At 42.0% G+C, this 14,542-nt stretch overlaps 1 protein-coding gene across 1 annotated transcript in view; it reads right to left on the reverse strand.

Annotated features, from left to right (window-relative positions):
* Positions 1-14,542, reverse strand: part of LRRFIP1 (LRR binding FLII interacting protein 1) — a gene marked incomplete at both ends in the record, with an annotated part of 112,378 nt that overhangs the window by 24,748 nt on the left and 73,088 nt on the right. Inside the window, 4 exons of the mRNA XM_082001583.1 lie at positions 7,277-7,354; positions 11,004-11,069; positions 12,028-12,072; positions 13,331-13,411. Of these exons, the coding sequence (XP_081857709.1) occupies positions 7,277-7,354; positions 11,004-11,069; positions 12,028-12,072; positions 13,331-13,411 (270 nt within the window). The remainder of the gene's footprint in view (positions 1-7,276; positions 7,355-11,003; positions 11,070-12,027; positions 12,073-13,330; positions 13,412-14,542) is intronic.

The following is a 14,542-nucleotide window of genomic DNA, read 5'->3' on the forward strand; positions in this document are numbered from 1 at the left end:
CAAAAAACATTAAAGGCTTCCCCACATCGAGCACTCAAGAGCCAAAGGGAATAGTGTTCTTTAAATGGCTGAAAAAAAACTCCACAGAGATCTGACTCAGGGGAAGGCAGGGGATAGCTGAGGTTGAGTTTCTAAGTTTCACTGAAACACACTCAAAAACTACATCTCTTTCCAGTCCGTTCACATGTGGCATAGTTTTTTTTTTTCCTTTGAGCTATACAGAGCAAAGGGTGGGTGATCCCATTCGTTACTCTTCATACTACCCATGGTACCCTATAAAAAAAAAATAACCCCAGAACCAAGAGGAACCTATTACAAATCAGCTTTCTAGACTGACAACACATCTTATATCATAAATTCCCTAGGATTAACATTAAGAAAATTTAAGACTTCGGCTTCAAAGTAAAATAAGCCAGACTTAAAGCACTAGATATAAACTTTGCAGACACACTGAATACAAAAAGTTCTTGCAGGGGGAGGGGGTGGGAGGGCAGTGGGAACTCTCTGAATTTGGATGCAATAAGGAAAGATCACTAATGAAGGCAGATACTTCAGTTCAGACCCGATAAACAAGATGGACTGACTTTTGCAAACAGTCTCTCATTTTCATGCCAGACCGCTCCAAGTGGTGGACTTGGAAGCCTTCTAGCCCAGCCAAACAAGATGATGTTGTTTATTGAGACAGTTGTGGCAGTGTAAATATTGGTGTGTTACCAAAGATTAGTGTATATACACACACAAATCTCCAGAAATTTATGTACAGCCTCTCGAAAGTCCACCTTATGGGTTCAGGGCACAACTCAAAGTATTATTTTCCTTAAGCTATTTGCAGAATGTCTTCTATATTCTGAAAAAAGTGTGCAACCTCAGTTTTTAGTAAGATGAAGGGAGCAAATCTTGGATCACATGAGTCAAATAAAAGTTTCCATTTACAAAGGGGAAAATATTGAAGACTATATGGTGAGAGATACGCATACAGTGAACATTCCTACTCAGAGCACTCAATCACACCTGTGAAGCTTGCTACACATTCACTGCAAAACAATCTTTAAGAATTCTCTGAGGTGGCATAATCTTTAATAATTAAAGCTATTAAGTAACTTCTGTTTTGGGTTGGGTTTTTTTTAATTTTAGATTATTTCATTTTTCCCTAGGGATGCCCTCATACACACATCCGTTTGGTGCCACGAATGGAATACTCTGAGCATTTTCTCCTCAAAACCAGTAATTAACCACTACCTATTTATTTAAGTATTAACGTTTAAAAATTTAATCTATTTGAGAAAAGCCAGTTCCTCACTCTAACACAGCATCCTTTCATTACAGGGATGCCTCCTGCTCTACAACACTTTTCTAAGCAGAAAGTCATTCTGAAACATGCAGCATTTAATTTTATGGTTACGTGGCAGTGCTACACCAAAAGCTGTAAAGAGTGTCTTTCTACAAAGACAGACATCTATTTTAGATGAGTATTTTATACAGTTTTCATTCTGCTCATCTTTAGATGAATGTATTCACAGTATCACTCCTTTAAAAAGATATACTGTGCCTTCCAACAGCCACCAGAGGGAACTCCAAGTTTTCAGCCTTCATCCGGTCCCCAACAAACCCTTTGGCATTTGATCCAGTAAGAAACCAAATGGAGAAAGGTCGGGAAGGAAAAAAGTTTCTTTTTATTTGAAGTAGCACAAAATTCTTGCCCCAAATACCTTCTGTACTGTCATTCAAAGAATACTGTAATGATTAAAAACCCTCACATTTATTAAAAACAACCTCTCTACCTTCACAGTACTATGCTCAGCAAAACTTTTCATAAAAAATACACTGGCTTTGGGACTTTTACACATAAAAATATGTAGGACTAACAGAATACAGGCTGGAAGAGGAGATCTAAAAAGGAATTCACCTAGCGATACTAGACCTTTAATTTCTAGAACATTGTACCATTTTTCATTTCTACCATGGCATGGGTCTGTCTGTAATCATGGATTACCTTCCTTTTCACTAGCAATTTGGGCAATTTACATTTTAGTGGGTAAAAAAGCAGGAAAAGGAAGTAATTTTCTGAGGAACTCCAGCACGCTTATCTTTGTTTTGGCAAGGGCAATAAGTTGCTCTCTGCAAAGTAAGTGCTGTGGGATCAGAGTTCAGCCTCTTCTGACAGCTATTTCGGAATAAATCCAGAGCCATGTTACAAAAATGTCAGCAATACCAGAGGCTTACCGCAGCTGGAAACTTAACAAGAGCAAAATCATCCCACAAGTCTATATATGGCTATATTGCCTATTTTTCACAGATAATAAAAACATTTTAGTATAATGTTTGAAAAAGTATTTCTCTCTACTCTGCAGTCAAATAGCAGGTTAACCCTTGAAGCTCTTTGCCACCAGCGAGCATCCAGGCCAAACTGAGAGCCCCCGCAGCATTATCGCGGTACATTCAACAAGACGACTCTCCAACACCTACTGAAGAGACCAGAGACCCTGCGACAGTTATGCATTACACCCCACCTGCGTGTAAAGAGATCTTTAAATCAATGGCAGAATCAGGACTAAGGCACAATTTCAGCTTCCAGCCTCCTACACAAGGCTAGAGAAAAAGGGAAATCTGAAATGCTTGCTGTTGGGTAGTGCTGCAGACCACACTCAGGTACGAGAACAATTTCAGCTTGTTCACTACGTGGCTTGTTACTGCTCAGCTCCATCTAAGATCTTGCACTTACATCAACTTCCTCATAAAAGCAAGGGGTTGGGTTTTTTTGGTGACAAATCAAATTAAGATCATTTCCTGCTCTTAAAGTAGTACACCACAGTTTGAAATGGAAATATGGCCCACACAGACAAAAAATTCTCACAACAGGTAGTGCTAAGCACAGCATGGTATCTACAAAAACTAGAATTAAAAAAAAAGTACTACTACAGTTAATATAACCCTTCCTACAATCCCCATCTTACCAGTCTGATCAGCTGGGCTGGGGCAGGCAGTAACACAGAGAGTTCCTGCGTGTTTTTCCTACGAGAGCCACCTTAACACTAGCAATTAGCGATAGGCATTTAAAAGTCAGCAGGGGAAAACCACTGCTGAACTTTGTCAGGTCTAAAGTGGGTTTGTCAGAAGTATCCTCGCTCAGGAATGAGTGTTATGCCAAACGCCACTGCTCAAACAAACTTATCAGTCACCGAAATGCAAGTTAACACTGCAGCAAATCCTCACTCTGGAGGGGCTGAAAGCACACCCAGGCCATCAGTGTCAAGCCTACCGTAAATCTTTAAGTGTAGAGGAGAGAAGGCAAAGCTTGAGCACACTGGTAACTGCTTCCATGAAAGTTAAGTCTGACTGTCTTCATTTTATTTCTGGTGAGAACATAATACGCCTCTTCAAATGAAAAAGCAGCTGTTCACAACTGTGCATTCATGTACTACCTGAGGACTGCACGCTCGCCAAGTCGCGCTTGCATTTGCAGTCTTGCACTTCATACGATGACGCTGCCGTCGATACCAGCCCGCTTGGCTAGGCTGCATGCCGGCCGCGTGTGCCCACCGTCTGAGACCCCGCAAGAAAGCGGAGAGTTAACATGAAAGATCATCTTCTTGGGGTAGCAAACCATGCCCTCGCCTATTTTTTTTTGCCTTCCTTTGCTCAGAAAATTTTGCGATAAATACTATTGCGTTCTGAGTCTATTTCAAATACATAAATAACTGCTTTACACTAGTAGTTCATTAATTTTTCAAAAAATAAAAATTCCAGCAAGTCATGTAAAAAGTACATCTCCGCCAAAACATGCCACTAGCTCAGGCACAAGGTTTACCTCCATCTGTGCTGACGGGCCTGATGTTTGCTGTAAATAGTCTTAAGATCTGTACTTTATATCAAGTATAATGCTTTGATATTAAACAACACATTTGCATATCTGCAGTAAGTGCAAGGACAGCAGACAATAATTACTAGTGGGGATGATGAGAAAAATGTATACTCACTGCATAAAAAAACCCAGCAAACTTCACACAGATACACCAAAGTCTTAAAAATGCATACAAAAGACAAGCAATTATTCACATGTTGCCTTTAAGCATCTCCCTGGCTTTTACTGTATTACAAACACAGTAACACAAACGAGAACACAAGCTGGCAAAGCTGTGCGCAGCAGGAAAACTACTGTGGCTTTTTGCTCACTGTTTAGTGAACAGTGATAGAAGGGAGAAACAAAATTCTGAGAAAAGATTTAAGGGCTGCAGTAACAAGATATTGTATGCTTTAATTTAGAAAGTTAAACTGACTCATTCTCCATTCTCAGTATATAATTTCTCATGATAGGCTTGGGAATAGTTCAGTTTTGGTTTTCTGCCTAATAATGCCCACAATCGGGAAAATCATACTTAACTTCAGTGTTAAGCACTCATGATTACAGCACATGGATTTTGTAAACTATCACACTCTCAAGTGACATAAGCATGCTGGAAATTCAGCTTTTCAACCCAACAGATACTCCCCTTTCCTTCCTCCTCCTCTGCCAGCCACTTAAAAAGTAAACTTGGAATTAAATCTTTATGTGTGTAAATGCCAGAAGATATATAGAGCAGAATCAAGAAAGCATATGGCTCGACACATTAAAAGGCAGGGAACAACTTGGTTTTGGGGGTTAGCATATTAAAACAGTTCTAAAGTAGACCGATGCAGACAAAAACAACCACTTTTATCCTCTCATAAGTTAGCACCATCATCCAAGCAGATTTTTTCCTTCCTTTAGGAAGCCCAAGCAGGTGATGTTTCGGGAATGTACAAGTGGAAGCGATAACTGCTAAGTCCACTGAGAAGAAGTTTCAGCATCTTCAGTGCCAAGATCAAGTACACAACTGGAAATGTTATCAAAATGCCTCGAATCCTCTGTTTGTACAAGTGATTCCTTACTGTGAGTTACATGAAAAGGTGTTGCCTGTTTAATGCAGAAAAAGGGGGATGGGGTATGGGAATAAATCACAAGGTGCTGCTGCATTGACCACGTGTAGTAATTAGAAACTTTTAAGAGCAACTCCACCCCCATTAACAAGGCTTGTGCCACCTTGCCTTAGGAGAAGCAAAGCCCCTGCAGTGGTGTCTTTTAGACCTGTATCAGCGTTAACGCTCAAGCTCTTCTTCAGGGCCACGGAAATAATGGAAGCGCTTCACACCCTGCAATAAACCACCAATTAAAAATAAGTAAATAAGCAGAAAAGCGCCTGTTGTCTCCTTGCAGCGCAGATTCAGCTTGGCACCTCTCCAGCCTCGGTGCTGCCACAGCTAACCGTCTCCAGCCACTTGCACACAAACAGTGCAAAGTGTAAGCGGAGAATTAAAATCCCCTATTTCCCAGGAGGGGCAAGCTGCATTTTGCGATTACCGTAAGCAACTTGCACGAATGGCTCAGACTGCAGACAAAAATCACATAATGGAAACCAACATCAATGCATGGGCGTCCAGTTCTTACACTTAAAGAACTTTAATGGAATCCCTGGTTATTGTGATTATTTTTTGCTTTGGGGATAAGTGAAATTCAGTTTGCAAAGCTATTTAAGAAGTATTACTCATGTAAGATATATACTGCAAGAACCCATAGCTCACTGACTCAGATTCAGGGATTAATTAACCTACCGATTTATTTATAGCTCACTGGCTGCCATACATTATCTGATGAAAATCCTTTTTTAAGAAAATAAATTTTAAAAGCAGATGTACTCTTGCCTTTAGCAAACACCAATACTTCAGAGCACATAGCTCTATTCTATCAGTTCTTCATTTTCTTTTGCTCCAGCCAGTTTATTCAGCTCCTTCTCACTTAGGAGAGGGCTCGCTTGATGATCAAAATGCTCGCCTATTCCCTGCCCAATGGCAAGAAGTAAACCTGCGTGGAGAGTTCAGCCACCTTTCACCACTAGGACACAGACCTACTGCACATTTCTAACTAGGGGAGAAAACCCCCACAACGCACAGGTTTTCAAATCACAGGCTACGGTTGAAGGGGGAACCAGCATGACGGGGGACATCGGATATAAAGCAATTCCTTACTGCAGACTATGTGTGTTTACTGAAGGAGAACACTCCAAACGTTCATGTTACAGCTCACCATGTTGCATGCTGTGGTAGCTTCTTTGACTATCCAGATACTCCTTTTTAATTAGTCCTTAAGGCAACATTTACAGCATTTAAGTTTCAGCTCCTCAGCAAAGCAACAAAGGCAACAGGATGTTATGACTAGAGAAGCACGTTGTGTGCGTTAATTCACGGTATCGCCCTCCTCCTCACTTCGTATCTTGGGGATGCGGTAGGTAATATATGACAGGTCCCGGGAGAACAAGCACTTCAAAACTTCAGTAGGAGGAACACTTCCATGAAGCAAAGCCACTTTACTGGAACTCAGCGCAACACTCGTTCTCCATGGAAGATTAATTTTATTACAGACTAGTTTACTGTAAGCTGCACAGTTCCTCTGAAAGACACTCTACTGCACTCCGCTACTGTCACCACACTATTGGGCCTTGCTCTGAAAATAATCAAGAAATACATTCAGAGTTGTAAAAAGCTACATGGAGCTATCACAAAGAGAAAGCAGCAATGTGCCACTGAAAAAAAAATAAAAGACAATTACTTTGTATCTGTAAAAAGCAGGGGAGAAAGTCTTGTCTTGGTCAGCTACAGTCACAGGTGTGCACAGGCCTTTTGAGCCTTGCTCAGCCACGACTACTCAGGAGTTCACGATGGCTAGACACGCTGGGTACACGTAATCCTTCTAGCCACTTCACCGTGACAAAGACTCTGCAGTGACTGGCAATCTACGGTCCAACAAATATGCTCAAATCCAGCCCTGCAGACTTGCAGCAACACACCACCAAAATACTGCTGAACAGAGAGAAACTAAACTACCTGAATGCTGCAGTGAGGTTTAGGGTCTCCTGATTTTAATTCCCAAAGGAGATGCGGCACTAGCATCAACAACCCAGGCTTTTTCATGATACCCTTGCCAATGTGCTTTATGCTCAACTTGGAAAAAATTTAGTATTGTCACGCAAGTCCAAAGTGTACTTCTATTGTAAAAACATGTGCATCTGCTTAGAAATTACTTTGGCTTTGTAATTTCTCATCTGGTTCACCCCTTCTTTGTCTTAAGCATTGCCCAGAAGGTCTAATTAATACCATAAGAAACTGTCTCATAAGGGACAGTGACCTCTTCGTACAAAAAGAGACCCCGAAGAACAGAGGAAATAAACAGTTTAGGGACAAAGAAAAAAATAGAGGAGCTCACCACTGGACTGGCCCGAGCAGAGCTGGCTCTTGAGGATGCCCGAGATCCTGAACCAAGGTAGCAGCTGTACTCAGAAGGCTGCCGCAGGTAAACCAAGAATAGCAAGCAGAGAAAAGAGAAAAGCATTAGATTTGGGAAGGGAAACAAGAGAGGATTTAGAGCATTCCACCTGAAGTTAGTTACAAAAACGGTTACATGCAGCTGGACAAAGGAATAGCAGTGAAGAATCAGAGAACAGACACCTCAACTGTTCATTTAAAAATTAAGGCAAGCAGTAATTCCAGTTGATGGACCGCGCGGAGTTTTGATTCAATTCTTAGAATGACTGAATACTAATGATTTATCTATGTATCTTAAGATACCAGTCACAAGTAAACAACTCTCAGTCTCTATACAAAAGGCTCAATCCTACTACTCTCCAAGAGCTCTGAGGTTCGCTGATGAGCCTTCTTCCCATGTTTCCAACATCGCACACATAGGAAATGAATCCGTGCTCTGCAGGCCAAAGCAAAAACACACCCATCTATGTGGTGATTAAAGTAAAAACTGAGACGATCTCAGAGACTGAGTATCTTTCCTGCTTTTCCAGCACCTGCAGTCCTCATCTCCTGCCAAAGAAAGTATTTTAGTCCTTCTTAAAAGCAAGCACCTAAGCAGTGATGCAGAACAGACAGGGCTGACTTGTTGCTGACAGGGACAAAGAATGTGTCTACACTGTTTTATTTCCAGAGGTTAAAATGCAGTGGAAGTAGAGAAGGGAAATGAAAGTTTAAAGCGTGAGGGAAACAGAACTAAAACTTACTTTGGAAATGCATTTTAGACTTATTGCCTCTATTTTCACAGATTGCAGAGTAGCAGCTTCACATTCAAGCTTGTATTTAGATGTACTTTATAGAAAGATACATAAGCACATATAAAAGGGAGGTTTTGATACATTCAGAACTCAGAGAGGAATTAAGGAAGTTTCTGAGGTTTACCAGACATAGTATTTTTGCTACTGCTACTACCTCAGGGCAATTGTGAACGCAGCCTTTGTAGAGAGGCACGGCTGTCCGTCAAGTTTCACGTGCAAAAGCTTGTACTGACACAAGGGCAGAGGCAGTTGAGGGACAGGAACCAGCACGAGGAACTGCTCTTCTCAGCAGCTTGGAATATGCCGCTACCGACCTTTCTGAGTTTGTCTTATAGGCACTTAAGACTTTCTCAGACACAAAACCACTGAAATCTAAAGAATTATCCTACTTTTGAGATGCATGTACTCCATCTTTTTTCCAAGGTTTCTCCTATTAAGTTACCTGGCCGCTACAGGAATCCCCCGGACTCCTCAGCTACAGACAGCCAGGTCTTCACCAAGCTGGACGACTGCGTCCGCATCATTAGCCATGCTAAGAAAGCGGCACAGTATTAAATGAAAATTAAGCTTAAAAAGTACTAATAAATGATAGGAGGGTAAGCTGGAAAATAACCCCAGCTAGAGTATAACCATAAGCTTAGTTACTAACCACAAAGCATTACCTTCCAAGGTACACAGCCCTTAGCAGGCCCCTGAGACGGGCAGAAGGTGACCAAGCAGTATCCTCTGATGTCTTACATGAAGTGACACTGGCTTCATGCACTTGAACTACTGAGCTTCATTTCAGAGACGAGAATATAGAAAATTTAGAACTGTGTTGCACGCAGTTTACAACTACTACCAATCACAGCCACTTCAATTCCTAAATTAAAACCAAAAGGCATTGAAGTAAATATTTAGATTTTATCTTCTAGTTCTAGCAGAGAAGCCTTGCGCCATCATTGGCATTTTATGTTTAACATAACAAAGATATAGAATAAACCAGAAACACATGACAGGGAAAAAGGATTAACTACCGGTGATTTCCACATTAATGCTTCACAGGACCTATTTATTCCTTAGTTGCTCCCCGTGGTATTGCAGGGCAGAATATGGAAGCAAGTGCCACTTGTTCAGCTGGCTGAGACCAAGCAAGGCCAGTTTCAGCCTCACCCCCTGCACTCACCTGTCCTCTGGTCATCCGAAAACATTCTTTGGGGACAGCTACCCAAATGGCACACACTCTACCTGTTAAAAGCGCTACAACGTTCAGGGACATTCAAATAACCTCAGATAACCTGGTAATTGTGTCAAAGGCCATTTCCTTTGAGGCAAAAACCTCGTACTTCAACACTCTCATTCCTTCAGGTAACCGTGCAAGAGAAACTGGGAAGGCTCCCAGATACCTGTGGCACAGGGGGGGATGGGGATGAAGGAAGGAGAACAAGCAGCACCTTTTTATTCAGTGTTCCCTGCTCAAGCCATGAACAGTGGCTGAAAGACTTGTAAACAGTGTTTGGGCTTGAAGCCCACTGTAAATTATTTCTCCCAAGGGTAGAAGTGTATCATCTGGACCTTTGAGACACTTCGCAAACAAAAAAAGTCATCCCATACAAAGAAGGGGCTATAACCAGCTCAGCCTAAGTGGTAAATTCACTGAATTGCAGGCTGCCGTAACAGTCCAAACGGATAAGTATCAATGATTTTTCCAAGGCAGCCAAATGAAAACAAGGCACAATTGCAAAACAAAAATTAATTTGAAGCCTAACATCAGTAGCAGCAAGATGCACGGCCCAACTAGTGAGTCAGTGTGATTGCAAGGGGATGGAATTGCAATTTAAAGGCTAAGAAGCACTTAGTAAACATTCTTGAAAGTTTGTTTCCTGCTCCAAGCTAATAAAATTGTAACTTTTAAGGTTAAATTAACATCAATGCTTTGTCTGGAGGCTTTTTTCCGTTACAGTCTTAGGTGATGGGTTTTTGTTTGTTGGGGCCTTTTTGGTTGGTTGGGGTTTTTTTGACAATCAGTAAAGGAGATCAGAGACAGAATAAGCAGTGGACCCACCGAGCAGAAATTAAAAATCAGAAAAGAATGGCTTGCTTTTCCCCGCCCCGGGCAGATACAACGGCAGCAGATACATTGCCTGGCCCAAACGCCCACAGTGACATGGAGGGCCCACCTGAGAAGAGGTGAAGGCAGCATTTTCTGCCTTCCAATCTGTAAACCAAGTCCTGCAGCCTCTCTTTGTTGAAAGGAAACAATTTATATTGTCATTCCTCATATTGCCTCTCCCCATAAGTGAGAGTACTCTCCACTCACAGGAGCGTGTATTTTGAAAACATTGTCACAAGTTGCTCAAGACATCATACAGAATATAGATCCAAGAAACAAAACCAAGCAAGCCATACGTTCACAAAATCCTTTACTTCATGCCGGCAGGTAAGTGCTAATGGGGAAGTGACTTTTTTTTTTATTATTATTTAAAAAAACAAAGCCAAACCTGTGTTATTCTCAGTTTTCCAAAGAATTAAGTCTCAGTGAGGGAAGGGACTTTATGTACTGTCTTCCCAAGGTGTTTTATCTGCAAACGAAGTGCAAGGCAGAGCTGAATTCCCCCGGCCACAGGGGAGGCGAGTGCCTAGCACCAGGCTCTGTGGCTGCTAGCCAGAGCCAGTCTGTGTGAGGGCAGGCATTACAACAGCAGGTAAATCACTGCTACTTATTTCATGGAAGCTCATGGAAATGGTGCTCATACTTTTGCCTACAGTAGCAGGCTATGAACCTCGCACAGTCCATCTTAAATGTTCCTCAGCCCAGAAAAGGCTGTGTTCTGATACACACAGGTTACTAGAGGACAGAGACAAGACAAGAGGGAAATGCAGAAAACATCTTACAGCACGAGAACTAGAGGCACTATACCGACGACTCCCACTGTAAACGCTCTCGTCATACACAGACGCCTACAATTAAAAGACAGAGTCAGAACAGGACTGGCAGACCTAGTTTCTGGTTTCTACCTGGAGCATTACAAATTCACAAGGTGCAGCACGAAGGACGTAGGGGAATGAGCAGTATGTGTAAGGACAGGGACATCTCCTGTACGCAACCACGAGCAACATGCAAGTGAAGATCTAACGCCACCTGAATTCAGTGAGCTGGGAAATGCCATAAGGCACGTGCAAAATCCAAGACACGGACACCCCCAGTCCATCACAGTCATGCATTTCTAGCAGTCCTCCCAACCATCAAGTCAACAGTTTATATTGCCTACCACCAAAACAGCTACATCAATTCTGAAATTGTTCAAATCTGTTTAACTTTCATTTCTGCTGGCAAAATATGGGAGAAAAAAACTCACATCTGATGAACTTTACTTACTAGCCAGTTTACTAAATCAATAAAAAAGGAGGAAGGCGTACATTCCCAGACTGGCTCTAGTTTAGCATATAAATGTATGGCTCAGGAAACACCGAGGAAATAGGAAACTCTACCTTTAATTGTCGAGAATAAAATCTGAAAGAAGCCAATTTTTAAACTTTAAGAGAGCAGAATTAACGACAAAAATTTTTAAACAGATTTTGCACAACCAGAAAGAATTGATGTTGCCTCTCTCTGGCCTGCTCTTGCCCGTTGTAGCTAATACACCAAAATGAAGACAACCGTCTCCATCCAGAGAGAAGTCTGTGACAGCATCACAACCCCACGAGCAGTGGTCGCACAGTTCCATCGGGAATAAGAGGATGGATCAGCAAATCCAGGTCTGTACAAACAGCGTTGCGCACGTGCATTCAGATGGACAAGACACCAGAGTGTGAAATAAATGGACCCGACACAAACTACAGAGGTAAGAGACAAACATATGCATGGCTGAAGGTGAGTGGCTTCGCTATTTGTGTTTAAAGCATCAGTACAACCAACCCTGTAACTTCTGGCTGGCAGGGCATCGCTGTACAGCAGGGAGGGCTGAGGAAGACAAGCACAAAACTTTTTTGCATAGAAAATGAAACAAAAAAAAGGCGCCTACAGCGGAGTTAAGCACATCTTGATAAGACATTAGGATTATTAAACTACAACAGAAGGAAACCCAGTATAGAGAATATCAGTCATCTGCACCATAAAAAGCATTAGATCAACTCCCAAAGACTAAGAATACCAAGCAGACACGTGCATTTCCTACAGGAAGGGAGGACACGACAGTACGCAAAACAGCGTAATTTAATTTTAGGTTGTTAAGTTGTTATTGTCTCACACACATTTGTGTATCGCAGCCAGAAAGGGTGTTTCTTCTCACTTCAACCAAAGCCAGAGTAAGAGCTACATACAAAGACAGAAGCGTTTTAAGATACACGTTTTCAGTGTTTCACACAGCTATAAAGATCATCCCTTGTGTATTTTATTATTAAGCAAAAATGCAGAGAAAAACCACACAATTCAGGACAAAATGATGAGTACTCAAGTCAGAGCACCATAAAACAAATGACTTTGCTGTTAGTAATCATCATTCACAAGATGCAGCAATTAAGCTCAGAGAGCACGTACTGTATCTGGCATAATTAGGCACAAGAGATACTCAGCAGTGGTCCCCAGCCCACAGCTTGCAGGCAACATGTCACCACACGTCACCCTGCTCATCTGCAGTGCCACCACAGAGCACCAGGCAATCTCCTTGTGCTGCTGCGCATCGGACACGACAGGCTGCGGACCACTGCTCAAGCACTGCTTTGCTAGTGCCGGACTGGCTGAGCTCTGCCCACACGCAGAGGACAATCCAACCTCCTGGGTGATTTTGAAGCTTCAGGGATTTTCTGCTAGCAGTCTGTGAATTACTTGCTTGTAAATTCATTTTATGCAGACTGGATTGTCTTAAGCTTGCCAGACTGACACGGCCAGAGAAGCTGCCTCAAATAGAATAGAGAACTTCAATTAATTAAGATTTCCTTTATTTTTCCAGACCAGTTGAGGCCAAAAGCAAACAAAGTAAGTTTGTAGGAAAGGGAGGAGCAGCAAAGGAAAACTAATTGTGCTCATTTTAAAACAGCTTTCTATTACTCATTCCAATTTTAAAAGGTCTGCTTGCATTTTGTTTTTTTTAAGTTTTACTAAAAAGAGCTACGGAGACTCTTGACTAATTGGTCCAAGTTCATTCTTAAGTACAAGAGGTTGTATTATCCAAATGAAGTCAGAACAGGTCCAGGCCAGGTAAAGCCAGAGGGCAACAGACCCAGTTTCCATTTTGGGAAGAAGGTTGAGATGTGGAAGCATAGCCGCTGTTGTGAAGGCCCAGATCAGAGCAGTATGAAGCCTGCATTAAGAACAACAAAAAAAAAAACCCCCTTGAGAACTCAGCTTCGTAACATGAAGGACTTTCTGAATTCCTCTACATGGGAAGCAAAAGTAAATTAGGTGATTACAAATTGCAAGGAGTCAAAGTGGTCACAGATGCAAAAAAGAAGAGATAACTGCAATAAAGATACGAGGATGTATGAAAATCGTGTTCCCTTTCCATTCGTAAGGTAGAGCTTCTTTTAACAAACAAAAGGCTTTCCTCTATCCCCACAGCATCTTATGCACAAAATACCAATTTGGTTTATTTTCTACTGAAAAGGCTTCAAATCCTCACGTTTTCTCCTCCCCTCTTCTTGCTATATGGCCCAATGAGAGAGTATGCTGCAGGCACACGCTTTGTACGGGACTTAGAAGATGATGGACCACATTTTCAGAAACGTGGATGCAGTTTGTGCACTTAAGTGTCATCCTAACTCTAGTTAAGTGAAGCTGGTATTTATCAATGTACTTCCAGCTTCCATCAAACAGAACGGATAACATCTGTTCCACAAGATGCTGGAAATGTTCGCTTCCAGGCTCAAACTCAGACTAAATGGCTGCATCACGGCTTCATACCAATGGCTGCATCACAGCTTCATACCAAAAAAGCCAGGCTCCTGCCTTGGAGGATTTATTTCTTTGCATGTGCAGTCCCACCGCTGCAGACAACAGATCGGATTGCCACTGCCCATCAAGCACTGGAACAACGTATTGGCCAGAAAGGAGGTCAGCTTCCATCTGAATTCTTGGGGAGTTTACGCCCTGCAAGCTAAACCCACAAGAGATGCAAGAAAAAGCATCAGGACAACTCTGCTGGGAGACAGAGAACAAAGCCAGGGACCAAAACAGCTGGCTGTGCCCATCAGGAAAAGTGAGTAGCCCACTGTCAGATATGGTGAGACTGAATGCAAAGAAAATTTTCCTTTAAGAAGTGAGACTGTCTAAATTAAACACCTTCTTTTATGCAGCTTCCTACCTAGCATCTAGCCAACCCTGTGCTTCTGGTCCACCTATCTGGTCTCCCCAAGAATGGGGAGATCTTAATTCAACTCAAAATTAAACAGCAAAAGTACCAATAGTGACTGTCTGACAACTCCAGTGGACTTAA

This window comes from Phaethon aethereus, assembly GCF_964289735.1.
Source record: "Phaethon aethereus genome assembly, chromosome: 6".
Classification (NCBI taxonomy): Eukaryota; Metazoa; Chordata; class Aves; order Phaethontiformes; family Phaethontidae; genus Phaethon; species Phaethon aethereus.